This window comes from Mesocricetus auratus, unplaced genomic scaffold (genome assembly GCF_017639785.1).
Source record: "Mesocricetus auratus isolate SY011 unplaced genomic scaffold, BCM_Maur_2.0 Super-Scaffold_100018, whole genome shotgun sequence".
Classification (NCBI taxonomy): Eukaryota; Metazoa; Chordata; class Mammalia; order Rodentia; family Cricetidae; genus Mesocricetus; species Mesocricetus auratus.
This window is the reverse complement of record NW_024429199.1, coordinates 30,873,881-30,888,099: the sequence shown is the minus strand read 5'-3', so window position 1 is coordinate 30,888,099 and position 14,219 is coordinate 30,873,881. Positions and strand designations below refer to the sequence as shown.

Here is a 14,219-nt window from a genome sequence, read left to right as displayed (position 1 = left end):
TTCGTTCCTATTCTAGCAAAGACTGTAAACTAGAGGACAGTCTGGGTGACTCACAGAGGACTTTAAAACATCACCTGTTTTTCCACAGTATTAGCAAATTTACAGAAACCCATTCTTGCTAACTTTTTGAAAATGGGGCTTTGGAACACTGGGGTTCCCTTTATTTGGCAGTGTGTCTGAGCTGGCGGCAGCTCCTCCAGATGATGCACTCATGCAGATCCATAAACACACCATCTCTCCCCTGCTCTCCCACTGTGCTCACCCTGCATTCCCAGCTTCACATGTCTTTAGCATCTGTTATCAGGTACCATTTGTTACCTCATAGCTTCCTTTCTCTACTACTTATGCATTTCCTACAAGCATCAGGACAGCAGTTATTGAACTTGTTTGTGTCTACATATTAACTTATGCGGCTTCTTTATTAACCCGAAATGTATGAATTAGTCTGTTTGCTTCTAATAAATATTTGATACTGTGGTTATTTCCACTATGAAGTCACATATACAACTAAAATGAATCTTCCCCAAACTGCTTTCCTGATTCTCCCCAGGGTCCCCTCCTCCCAGTTAACTTCATCCACTGGTGACAGGTATCGTTGGGAGTCATTTTTAGCACCTCTACCTTATCTCAGGCCTCTTCCACCTAATTCACCTGATTTTACTTTTGGAAAATATAAAGTTCTTTATCTTCATATTCTAAGACTCCCCTAAATCCACTAGTATTTTTATATTATATAAAATATTTTATATCTATATTTTTAACCTACCTTCCTCTATTTTCCTTGTCCAGAACTCAGCTAACTCTTCTAAAATATAAACCCATTCATATCAATCTTTGCAGTGGCTTCCCCAGCCACTTGGTCAGCTTGGCTCATAACTGTCCAGGCTTCTCAGTCTTCCTATCCACTGCACTCTATCATGTAGCTTTCTGGATAGTTTCTGTCTCTAAACATGGCCAGGCCCACATATGCTGCTATCACTGGCTGTTTTTACTTTTTCTTATTTCTAATTTATTTACCTCTACTCATTCCTTATGGGGTGCATCAAATACTAACTCATCACAAAGGTTTTCCTGACCTATCCAATCTAAAACGAAGGAACTTATTTTTAACAATATTTGCCATAATTTATAATTAATTACATATTTATATTTATAAAACATTTCCTTGCCTATACTGACATCACTGAAGGGAGTCTACTGTCTGCCCTCTGAACCATGTATCTGGTTTTGTTCTAGCACACACTAGCCGCTTAACAATATCTCCCATCTGATGAATGTGTGCTAACAGAGATTATCATGTTCTCCAATAATGTAGTAGAGTTGCTTGGCAATGTATACATTATTCAGGTTAGAAAGTTTAACTGAACTGATTACATAGTTATATAGTACAATGTGAAATTTCCAAAGTTTGACTGTTGAACTTTTTGGGAGCAGGGGACTTTTGAAACAGGGTATCATTCCAAGGCCTAGGCTAGGTGGTCCAGGCTAGCGACTGCTTTATAATCTGGGCTAGTTTTACAATTGTGGCACTTATCTTGCTTCAGCCTCCCAAGTGCTAGGATTATAGCATGAGCCACCACACCAGACTCGCAGTTTCTGACCGCACAAACATCATTAGCATATGGGTTGCTGTTCCTTCCCTTCTTTTTCAGTTTTTAATAAAAACAGAACAAAACAAAAATGCCAAGGCACTGAGTTTCCATTAGCTTTATGTTTTCAAAATCCCATGCAAACCAGGACTGATGGCATACAAACACTAATTTATCTAACTTAAGAATTTTTAGGATTGAGCCTATTTCAAATATATGTAATTACCATGGGTATTTTTGATAATAAACATTTGGGACTAAGACTTTAAATTAGCAAGCAAAGAGATATAAAGTAAGCCATGTGTTCCATCTGCCCCTGGAACTAATCATCCAGCCATAAACACAGAAAGCATATAACTTTAGCTACAACAAGTCGAAAACATTGAGCTTGTTTCTTGTGGTGTTTGAATACTTCTGTCTTAGGGTCTTTATTGCTGTGAAGAGATGCCATGACCACAGCAATTCTTACAAAGGAAAACATTTAGCTGTGGGGCTCGCTTACAGTTTCAAAAGCTCAGCCCATTATGATCATGACGGGGAGCACGGTAGCATGCAGACAGACATGGGGCTGGAGTGGAGACTGCTACATCTTGCAGGCAACAGGAAGTCAACTGACTATCACACTGAGGGAAGCTTGAGCAAAAGTGACCTCAAAGCCTGTATCCACAGTGAGGTACTTTTTCCAACAAGACCACACCTACTTCAACAAGCCACCTTCTAAAAGTGCCACTCCCTTTGGTGGCCATTTTCTTCCAAACCACCACAGACCCAGAAAGAAAAACAGTATGCGCAAAGATCCCTGGGAGCAGAAATATTTCTGTTTGGTCTTTCCAGACAAGCATGACATGAAAAGTTGGAGAGAAGGGCAAGACCAGGCTGGGGAGAAAGAAAGTCTATGCTGCCAGAAAGGTGGAAGCAAAAAGAGTTAAGATGAATGGAAAATCAATCTGCTACGGTAAGTAGTTGACAGGTGAGTTGGGTGAGAGAAATCCAAAGCAAGATTAAAATTTCAGCCAACAACTTCTATGCACTTTCCTCCTGGTCCTCTATAATCAATCTGATATGCAAGCAAGTTACATTTTACTTCCTCTAAGACTCAGAGACATTTAGTCTGGAATTTAAACCTTCCACATTTATGTTTCTGCTTCAGCCTCAGCCATGCCATTTCCTGTATGCTATTCTCCCTTCCCTACCATGATCATCTTGTGGTCAAATGTCTCTTCTTCAAGATCCAGCTCAAATATTTACTCCCAAACAGGCCCCCTGGCTTGCAGGACGTTAATAATTATTTTTAATTTTCTCAAGGAAGGCACTACACTAACTGCTGAGGGAGACAGGATGAAGGAGACAGCACAAACATTACCTACAGTCCAACATGAGGCCAGCCAGTATCTGCCATCTCTAAATGTGAGCCCTTTCATCCAGGTTCTGCTTTAGCTTCTTGCTTTACTACCAAGAAATAAGAGAAAAAGCCCGGGGTTCCACAATATCCATGGTGGCAGATTTTCAACAGCCTAAAAGATTTCTATGAGGTCCTACTGTTTCCATGTACTGGGTCCAAAAAAGTAAGTATCTACCACCTGGATGTTTGGAGAGAACTTATTCAAACCACAGCAGTAAGACATTACTTCTTCAGCTTTTCCCCTTCGGGTCCATTATCTCATCATTACAGAGCTGTTGATGGTCATGATGTTTTAGTAATAAAAGCAGGCACACTATTTAGGAAAGCTTTGGGAAGCTACAACTTGTGATTCAGATGGAAATATATGTATTTAGGATGTATCTAGCAAAGAGGATACTGCTGCAAACAAATGAACTTTATCTTTATATGAGTTAACCTTGTCTGTGGAGTTTGTGGAAGAGTTGTATTATGACTGTATAAGATTCTCTCCTAGTTTCATATTGTGAGAAGTTTAAAGCATTCTTGGCACCTTTACTAAGTATGTAAAAGTTTAAGAAAATATTAGTTTAAGTTAAAGAGGGTTTATATTAGTAAACATATGAAAAAAATTCCAATAGCAAATAAAAAAGACAAATTTGCTTTTAGTCCCCATTTTCCAAAACCCTGCCACGAATAATATATAAGAGAAACTTCTGACAGTTTCAAGTTGAGTTAATGGACATCTGAATGCTGTTGTAAAAATAAAGAATGTTTGCTGATGCACAGTATTTTAAGAGGAAAATTTCAAGATGTCAATATTTGTAAAATTCATTCACCCCCTTTAGCTGATTAAGACATCCTTTCTGGGAAACAGGAATTGTAAAAGGAGCTTTTACTTTTGTTCTTGTCCCCAAGTTCCTGTTTTGTAACTGAACTGATGAAAATCACTGACAATGGCAAATCTCAGCTAGTAGAGTCAGCAGCGGATACGAAGATTTCCACTGATTTCTCAATTCATCACCTGCAATAGGTCACGGAGTGACTGGTAGGAAAACACAAAGCTGGATCAGGTGTTCTCAAACTAAGTGCGCACAGGAATGAAAGGAGATTTAATTAGAAACAAAAAACAAGTTTGCCACAAATTTGTGGACTTGGAAAGCCAATATAACCAGTTTCTGGCACACACAGACTTCATTTTGGGGACAGCCCCAGTGACCTTTAGTTCTTCTTCCTTGACTTTTTGTTCTGAACCTAGATTCAAATATCATCATTTCTCACTCTAGCTGCTGTCATCGTGATATTTCTGAAACTTCTCTATGCATCTTATATTAGGTCCACTTTCTACTATTTGTACACTTTCTGGACCCTGAGACCTTTTTGTACCACTCCATTGCTTCAGTCTCCATTTGTGTATTTGGTTTACTGGCTCTCCAGGTCTCCTGATTTTCTTCTTACCTTGATGACATCGCAATCAGTCCTTTCTATTGGCTCACTCTTGTTACAAGGCCTGGACATCTACTAGTTAGCTCTTAGATATCCCTTCTTCCCCATTTAAACTTGATTCTCTGATCCGGGGTGATGGTTTCAATCAGAATGAATGGCACCCAGAGACTCAGAAGTTTGTTTAGTTCCCAGTTGATGAACTGCTTGGAAGGATTAGGAACTGTGTCCTTGCTGGAGGTGTGCAGCTGAGGGTGGGCTTTGAAGTTTCAAAGGCCCACAGGCCCAATTTTGCACTCTGTTTGTGCGAGTTGCCTGTGGATCATGATGCAAAACTCTGAGCTCCAGCACCAAGTGTGTTCTGATGCTTCTAGCCATCATAATAATGGACTAACCATTTAAGTACTTTCTTTCATAAAGGTTGACCTGGTCATGTTGGCTTTAAACAACCAAAAAACAAAAAAAAACCTCCTAAATTCATATCTTCTTTTCACACTTTTTCAAACCTCAAGACTAACACATCTAACTCAACATTTCACTTGTAGGTTTGGTAACCTTCTCCTGCCCCATTCTCCATATAATTTTATTACTTACAGGCAATATATGAGGGACAGCATATTTTAAAACTTAGTAAAAAGTATTAGATGATTTGGGGGAAATCTCATTAGGGAATATATTTATACTAGAAAAAGTAACTTCCTTGTAGCCCTAAAGTCATAAACTTACAATGAGCCTCACAGACCTGACCATGAGCCACGACTATACACTAACAGAGTCTTAATGTTCAGCACCATTGTCTGATCCTGCTCACTAAGTCTGTTCCTTCTCATGTCAATTCTGACATGTTGGAATGGCAGTTCTCTTTTTTGTTATTTGCTATTGTTTTGAGGCACTAACCAGGCTAGATTTAAACAGAGTTAGCCTGGAACTCATGATCTTCTTGCCTTTGCCTCCTGAGTACTAGGATTACATTATGCTACCACACCAGGTTGCAACGCCATTAACAGCTGCTCCTGGCCAAGCTCTCAGTAATGTTCTTATCAACTTCTAGCAGTGCTATGACAGAAACACATTCAGAATCCAACTACTTACCGTCATGACCTCCGCTGCAAATTCACGTCTGAACAAGCCATATCTCTCATATTGATAATCTAATGCCTGATTTCCCTATTGCCTACTACCTTGGAAATAACTATTTACATAAAGACAATTCTTATCAATTATGCTTGAATTCTCCCTTATCTTATCCTCTATTGTTCTCCATATAAAATTCTCTCCTCCTGAACTATCTCTATGATTGTTTCCCCTTATTGCCTTTGCTAAAATGCTGCCTGATTGTCAGCAAGGTTTTGCTCAAATCAATTTACTTACAAACTCTTATTCCTACCTTCAATTTCTCAATGACAGCTACTGAAATGTAGCAATAAACTTTTTTTTGTTAATGAATACAAGTATATTAAACTTGAATATACACTCTGACCTGTGGTTGAGGATAGTGTTAAGGATATCTGTAAGATCCTCAAGTTATACATAGAAGTTGAAAAAAAATTCCTGAGAGGTAATTACAGCTTTCTGAACATTTTTAAAGCAATGATTAAAAAAAAAAAGAGTAGCAATCTCTTAGTATCTATAGGGAATTTACCTCTGGTCCCTAAAATGTATTATACAAACAATAGATGGTCTATACAGTGACAGGAGCAATGAAATAGTGTAAGAAATACTTGAGAAACAAGCAATATAAAATTGCTATAATAATGACTATATATTGAAGTACTTGTAATTATTTATTACATATACTTCCTGACAGGTTTATACCAAAGTTTTATAGTTGCATAATTTTCAAAGCAACCATAATCTTACAAAACAAGATTTTAAAGAGAGCAAAACTTTATTTCAAAAATAATTAAAATTTAATCTACATATTTGAATTTATCTACTCTGTTATCATAGCATTAGTATGTATGTTCAAAGTAGTTAAGATGTCCAAACAAGGTATGGATGTTAGCTATTCAATAACATAGTTTCATTAAACTTATGGAAAAGTTTTAATAACAGTGTATAGCATATTACATATAGGTAGATACAGTCTATCTAGTAAAGATATTCCACATATCTTGTAATCATAATTTTTTTAGATGGAAGATAATTTCATAAACAATAGATATCAAGATCAGGAACATTCACACACAGCAGTACTATCTGTTCCACAGCCACAATATAGTGTCAACTGTACCAGTAATGTCCTCTGCAATTATTTCTCCCAAGGCAGAGATCTAATCTAAGAAGCATGCATTATTTGGTCATATTTACAAATCATGTCTATTTATTTTCAATCTGACAAAGACTGTTTTTCTTGACCCTGACATTAAAAACTGCTAGTGTAGTTATAAAATGTCTATTGATTAGATCTGTTGGATGTTTCTTCATGCCTGGTTCACATTATATATTTTGAGCAGCACTGCCACAGACTATTTAATATTGAATAGGAGAATGGCTTGTTCTAATACTAGTGATGCCAGGTTTCAACCTGGTTAAAGAGGTCCATGTTTTCCCTTAAAAATTTACTGTTTCTCTCTTTGAAGCTATTAAGTAATTTGAAGGGAGATAGTTAATATGATTTATTGATATAAAGAGCTTCTCTGTTCTTTAATCACTTCCTCAGTTTATTTAACACCATGGCCCCATTGATTATAAACACAGGTATTGTCCAGTGATATCAGATTTGCACTGATCCTCAAAATTTTCTTCTCTTTTATCCATCCATCCATCCATCCATCCATCCATCCATCCATCCATCCATCCATCCATCCATCCAGAGACAGGGTCTCAACATAGCTTAGGCTGGCCTCTAACTTAAAATCTCCCTATCTCAACTTTCCAAGTGTAGAACCATAGGAGTGTACCACCATGCCTAAAGGCAGCTGTTCTTTTTATAGACAATGAGGCCCCTTCAAAGTGTCTCCTGTGTCTCTTGATTATAACCACACTATGATTTCCTGGCATAAGAAGGTCCAACCTAATGCAGTGCTTTCCTAACCCGAGTTATGATTCAGCTACTGGATCCTGTTACAAAAGACTAGTATTGAGAATCAAATCAGGTACTCAGGGTGTTCTCTGCTACTGGTGCTTCATTGTTTTAGATTTGTCTTGGTATGGAGAAATAGGACCCAGACTGTATGTGCTTTTTACAAACATTACATACACACTGTAAATACATATTCACAAAAACATGCAAATTATATACACAAAATAGCATATATATATATATATACAAATGTGTATATATAAACCAATGTATTAAAAAGCATAAAATATCCTCTAATTTTGTAATACAATATACCTCTTTCTTTTCTGGTATTTAGTTTCTACCACAGTGAAAACCTGCTTCTTTCTATATTTACCTATCCGCCCAATCCCAGAGTAGAGTAAGTCACTTTATAACTACCAACTTACTCCAAATAAACCTACAAAGAGTTCAGTACTGAGATTTTTGCAATACAACTGATATATAATTTGAGATGTATAAATGTTAAGTATATAAATTATTGTTTTGATAAACAGATATTGGCCTAAATAATTTCTAACTAACCAAAATATTCCTTTATAGCCCTTTCCAGATTAATTTCCCTTGCCCCACTAAAAAAACCTTAGAAGTATTTTTTTCCTCTTTCATATTAGAATGAACTTGTCTATAGTTATACATTATATACAGGCAAAATATACAGTGAACCATGTGCTTCTTCTTTTGACCAGAATTTCTACAATATTTACCCATATTCCAGGCCACATCAGTTGTCAATTATGTATTATACTGAGTAACACCACAATTTGCTTATCAATTGCTTAGACGCTGACATCTGGGTTGTTTCCAGATGTTGTTTTGGCTATTATGAGTAAATTTCCAATGAGCAAGCTCTTTTTCTAGACATATGTTTTTATTTCTCTTGGGTAAGTACCAGAAAAGGAAGTGCTGGGTAAAAAAGGTGGGAGTATGTTTAATTTTATAAAACCTGCCAATTCTTTCCACTAAGTAGCTACAACATCTAACATTTTCGCCCAGCAAAGTCTGAAAGGTCTGGTTTCTCTTCACTCTAAACATTTCAGGGGCTAGTCTTTATTTGTTTGGTTAATTTTAGTGATGTTAAAGCTGCTGGTTTTGGGTTGTGTTTTTCTTTTTTAAACAGTGACTGAGTATGTTTTTAAAATCTCGAACTCTAATTATAAATTAAAAAAATTTTTACACTAAGTATTTCATGTAATGTGAAAATCTTATTATGGGGTACAGACATTTGTAACTGTACCATTTTTTTCCATGAAATGACTCCTGACTGCTAAGAAATGTCTCATATAAATTGTACATTTTTACTTTAGAATGAGCAGCTAGTGCTCCTAACTGCTGAGCTGTCTCTCCTGCCTCGTTTTCATCTTTTTCAAGTGAATGCTGTATTGATAGAATTCTGATGAACAATTTGTTTCTGCTTCTTTTTTTCATTCCTTTTTTCTTTAAGCACTGTATTTACAATTATATTACTTTCTTGTTTCTTTTCTTTTTTTAAATGAGAAATCAATTATCTTCCCAAAACACTGCTATCCTGTGTGTAAAGTGTTATTTCATTTGACTTTCAAAATGTAGATAGAAAAAAAATACACAGTTTCCACGTCCATTTCACTTTTGACAGACATGCTGGTCTGAATAAGTAATGCAGTAGAAAACTAATAAAAAGCAACATTCCTCATCTTCAGCTATGAGACAGGTGCATACTCACTTCATCTGTCAGCTCGCCAAACACTGTTATGACATCTATTAAAAGGCTTGCAGTGTAGAAGGACTTGATCATATTTCTGAAAGAGAAAAGGTATTCTAATTTAAATCAAACAAACACTGAAATGCAGTCATGTAACCATAAGAAAAAATACATTTAAAAATAATGAAATTAATTCTTGAAATAAACTCTATTCCAAAAACATACATGGGAGCCCATTGTTAATGTCATCAGAAGAAACTAACACCGTACGCAAATGCTACCAGGTTTTATCTTGGAGTTTGATTTTGCAATGTCAACTATTACCTGAATCTATAGAAAACAACAATGTATTTCTATGGTTTTAAATACTGTAATAATGACCAGTCAATTACTAAATTGGCTGGCACTCTTCCATGATTTTTTGTATCATTTGTTTTTTTGAGGCAGAGTGTTATATGTAATCTCTGTTGGCCTTCAATTTTTGATGATCCTCTTATCTCGAAATAGCTATGTACACTACACCCAGCTAGGCTGGTATGCTTTTAAAATTGACATCCTCAGGACAAATTTGTTTGGATAAAATCAACTCAGATTTTCACTAACTACAGTGGCTAACTGGGATAAATGCACTAAGAAATGTGTTTGACATAAAAAGTTCCTAAAGCTGCTCTCTTCAAATAGAAAGGACCCACTTGTAACCTAAAAATCACTGTGAATTATAATTCAAAAATATAGAAACCACTATTCAGGAGGTCAGAAAGTATTCAACTGGAAACTGGGTAATTCATGTTAGAAAGTAATCAAACTTATAAAAGAGATTTGATTTGCTTTCTTCACTTACTTGTGAAATCGTCCTGCTCGATCTTCATTGTCTGCATATAAGAACATTTTCAAAGCATAATTTTCCAAATGGGCACAACCAACTATTTCTTGGGTAACAGCTTCATTATCCCCCAATTGTTTTTTAAGCTAAAATAAAATCAGACACATAGCTCATGATTTTTTTATTCCCAAAAGGGTCTGCTTAAGCACAATTTACTTAAGTAAATTACTTTACATTCATTTCAATAAAAACAGCACATCTTATAAAATAGCTCTATCCTAGCCTCCTGTATTAAAAAAAAAAACTTGACTCCCTCACTGGGATGAAGATGTAGAGGTACAATGGTGCTTTAAAGATGAAAACAACCAAAAAAGAAAGAAAAAAAAAAAGACACCATTGCCAAGTATCCAGGTGAAGAACCAATCAAACCCTGCTAAAAATAATACCTATCCACAGACAACTACCATAAAATGGAAATAGAAACTTCTTAAGCACATAATTTAAAATTTAACTTTGACTTATTTCAGTTTGCATCAAATATAAAAAATAAGACTATACACATCACTGTGCCCTAAAATAGTGCCTCTAGACACAGTGTTTAAAGGACAGCTCACACAAAACTAGGAGTTGTAAAGTGACAAATGCATTACCAGATTATTTTAAACCTAGACACATATAGCCCAGTCAACACAACTTACAATTACGCAGATTTCAGTTTGCATATCCCTCTATTACACATATAGCAATTTGAAATGTTTTGAAACCAAAGTAGTTTCTGTTTTGCTTGTCTAAGACCATTAAACTGAAATAAAATTATTTTCAGGAACATCAGATTTAGGCAGCCATATTACTAAAATTGCTTTTATTAGAGTCTGGCTGGAAAAATGGCTCAGGGTAGTTTAGGAGCACTTGTTGCTCTTGTCGAGGACATGGGTTCAGCACCCACACAATGGCTTACAAAAATCTGTCACTCAAGTACCAGGGGGATCTGATGCCTCTTCTGGCTTCTGCAGGCACTGCACACATGGGGAACACACACACACACACACACACACACACACACACACACACACACACACACACACACTCTCTCTCTCTCTCTCTCTCAAACACACACACACACACACTCTCTCTCTCTCAAACACACACACACACACACACACACACTCAGGATTGCCTAAAAAGTCAGCCAAAATAAAAACTCTAACAATTAAAACAATAATTAAATCTCCAGAAAAGATGTATGTAATGCTGGAATTTAAGGTAATTTTTCCAAACCTTATTCTGAGTAGCAGCAGAAATCTACAGTGTTTAATCTGTAAACTGAATTATAAAAGTAGATTTAGTCCTAAAAAATTGGTGAAAATATGCTACTTCATATTATGATCAAGAAAAATTCTGATAAAATCATGACATATTTTAATGCTTCAAAGTATAATGCAAACACTTTATCATAGACATATGCACTCATGTGAATGTATTTTCCTCACTTGTCATGGTTGTACGCATTGTAAAGAACTGAGTTCTGCTTAGTCTGAAGCTTTTATCTTAGCTGTTATTACTAGTGTGAAGGAAACACAGTCTGTATAAGTGTCTGTGAAAGGTGGAACTTTCCAAAGTCACTGTAATGTGACAGTTATTGTCCATCTTCCGCAGCAGCATAATTAGACATGCAACAGCAGTCTAATTCATCTAATTCACCACATATCCACAGAAGCAACATTTGAAAGCAGGGACTTTGGGTCAGTAGAGAGTGACAGCAAGTCACAGAGGACACTTTATGTATGGTTGCCAATTACAACTAGGCTGTAAATTCTACATTGGACTGGCCCTTTGATCTGAACAGTAACTTTGGAATAATAAAGCAAAACAACGAAAACCTTCAAAGGTTCTGGGCTAACATAAATTGTTTAATTTTAGTATGGATTACTTTTGTTTCTTATAATACAGGTGATCCAAGCCTTTGACAAAATCCAGCACCCCTTCATGATAAAGGTCCTAGAGAGATCAGGGATAACAGGAACGTACCTGAACATAATAAAAGCAATATACAGTAAACCAACAGCTAACATCAAACTAAATGGAGAGAAACTCAAAGCAATTCCTCTAAAATCAGGAACAAGACAAGGCTGTCCACTCTCTCCATATCTCTTCAATATTGTACTTGAAGTTCTAGCTACAGCAATAAGACAACAAAAGGAGATAAAGGGGATACAAATAGGAAAAGAAGAAGTCAAGCTTTCATTATTTGCAGATGATATGATAGTTTACATATGTGACCCAAAAAACTCCGCAAGGTTACTCCTAGAGCTGATAAACAGCTTCAGCAAAGTGGCAGGATACAAGGTAAACTCAAAAAAATCAGTGGCCCTATTATATACAGATGATGAAGTGACTGAGAAAGAAATCAGAGAAACATCACCTTTTACAATAGCCAAAAACAGCATCAAATATCTGGGGATAATGTTAACCAAGGAAGTGAAAGACCTGTATATCAAAAACTTTGTGTCTTTGAAGAAAGAAATCAAAGAAGATACCAGAAAATGGAAAGATCTCCCATGCTCTTGGATTGGTAGGATCAACATAATAAAAATGGCAATCTTGCCAAAAGCAGTCTATAGATTCAATGCAATCCCTATCAAAATTCCATCACAATTCTTCAAGGACCTGGAAAGATCATTAATCAACTTTATATGGAAAAACAAAAGGCCCAGGATAGCCAAAACATCCCTATACAATAAAGGAACTTCAGGAGGCATCACCATACCTGATTTCAAGCTCTATTATAGAGCTATAGTCCTGAAAACAGCTTGGTATTGGCACAAAAATAGGCAGGTAGACCAATGGAACCGAATCGAAAGCCCTAATTTTAACCCACACACCTATGAACACCTGATTTTTGACAAAGAAGCTAAAACTGTACAGTGGAAAAAGAAAGCATCTTCAACAAATGGTGCTGGCATAACTGGGTAATGGTATGCAGAAGACTGCAGATAGATCCATGTTTATCGCCTTGTACAAAACTTAAGTCCAAATGGATCAAAGATCTCAACATACATCCAGCCACACTGAAACTTTTAGAAGAGAAAGTGGGAGATACTCTTCAACGAGTTGGTACAGGAGACCACTTCCTAAACATAACACCAGTGGCACAGGCACTGAGATCAACAATTAACAAATGGGACCTTCTGAAACTAAAAAGCTTTTGTAAGGCAAAGGACACAATCAAAAAGACAAAAAGGCAGGCCACAGAATGGGAAAAGATATTCACTAACCCTACATCTGACAGAGGGCTAATCTCCAAAATTTACAAAGAACTCAAGAAACAAGTCTCCAAAACACCAAAGGATCCACTTGAAAGGTGGGGTACAGAGCTAAATAGAGAATTCTCAGTAGAGGAGGCTAAAATGGCCAAGAGACACTTAAGAAAGTGCTCAACATCCTTAGCCATCAGGGAAATGCAAATCAAAACAACTCTGAGATACCATCTTACTCCTGTCAGAATGGCTAGAATCAAAAACACCGAAGACAATTTATGCTGGAGAGGATGTGGAGAGAGAGGATCACTCCTCCATTGCTGGTGGGAATGCCGACTCATACAGCCTCTTTGGAAATCAGTATGGAGATTCCTCAGGAAAATGGGAATTAATCTACCACTAGACCCAGCAATTCCACTCTTAGGCATTTATCCAAATGAGGCAGGTTCATACAACAAGGGCATCTGCTCCACTATGTTCATAGCAGCATTGTTTGTAATAGCCAGAACCTGGAAGCAACCTAGATGCCCCTCAACTGAAGAGTGGATAGAGAAAATGTGGTACATTTACACAATGGAGTATTACTCAGCAGAAAAAAACAATGGAATCTTGAAATTCGCAGGGAAATGGATAGCACTGGAAGAAACCATCCTGAGTGAGGTAACCCAGTCGCAAAAAGACAAACATGGTATGTACTCACTCATATATGGATTTTAGACATGGATCAGGATAGTGCCAGTCTGCACTTCCACTGGTAGAGAGGCTGGGAAACCTGAAAGAACCTAAAAGATATGCATATATGCATAGTACCCAAGACAAGAGGATTGAGACAAGATCCTCTGAATGGATGGGGAACATGGCGAGGGTGGGGGAGTGGGACCTGGGAAGAAGAGAGGGGTGAAGAGGAAGGGAGTTGGTCATGGGGGAACAGGAAGTTGAGGGGGTGGGGGTAAAATAGGGGGAAGAGGGAATCATAGGATCGAA

General features: G+C 36.8%; 1 protein-coding gene across 1 annotated transcript in view; it reads right to left on the bottom strand.

Annotated features, from left to right (window-relative positions):
* Positions 1-14,219, bottom strand: part of Vta1 (vesicle trafficking 1) — a 48,611-nt gene that overhangs the window by 13,817 nt on the left and 20,575 nt on the right. Inside the window, exons 3-4 of the mRNA XM_005065856.4 lie at positions 9,997-10,124; positions 9,177-9,252 (exon numbers count right to left, since the gene is read on the bottom strand). Of these exons, the coding sequence (XP_005065913.1) occupies positions 9,177-9,252; positions 9,997-10,124 (204 nt within the window). The remainder of the gene's footprint in view (positions 1-9,176; positions 9,253-9,996; positions 10,125-14,219) is intronic.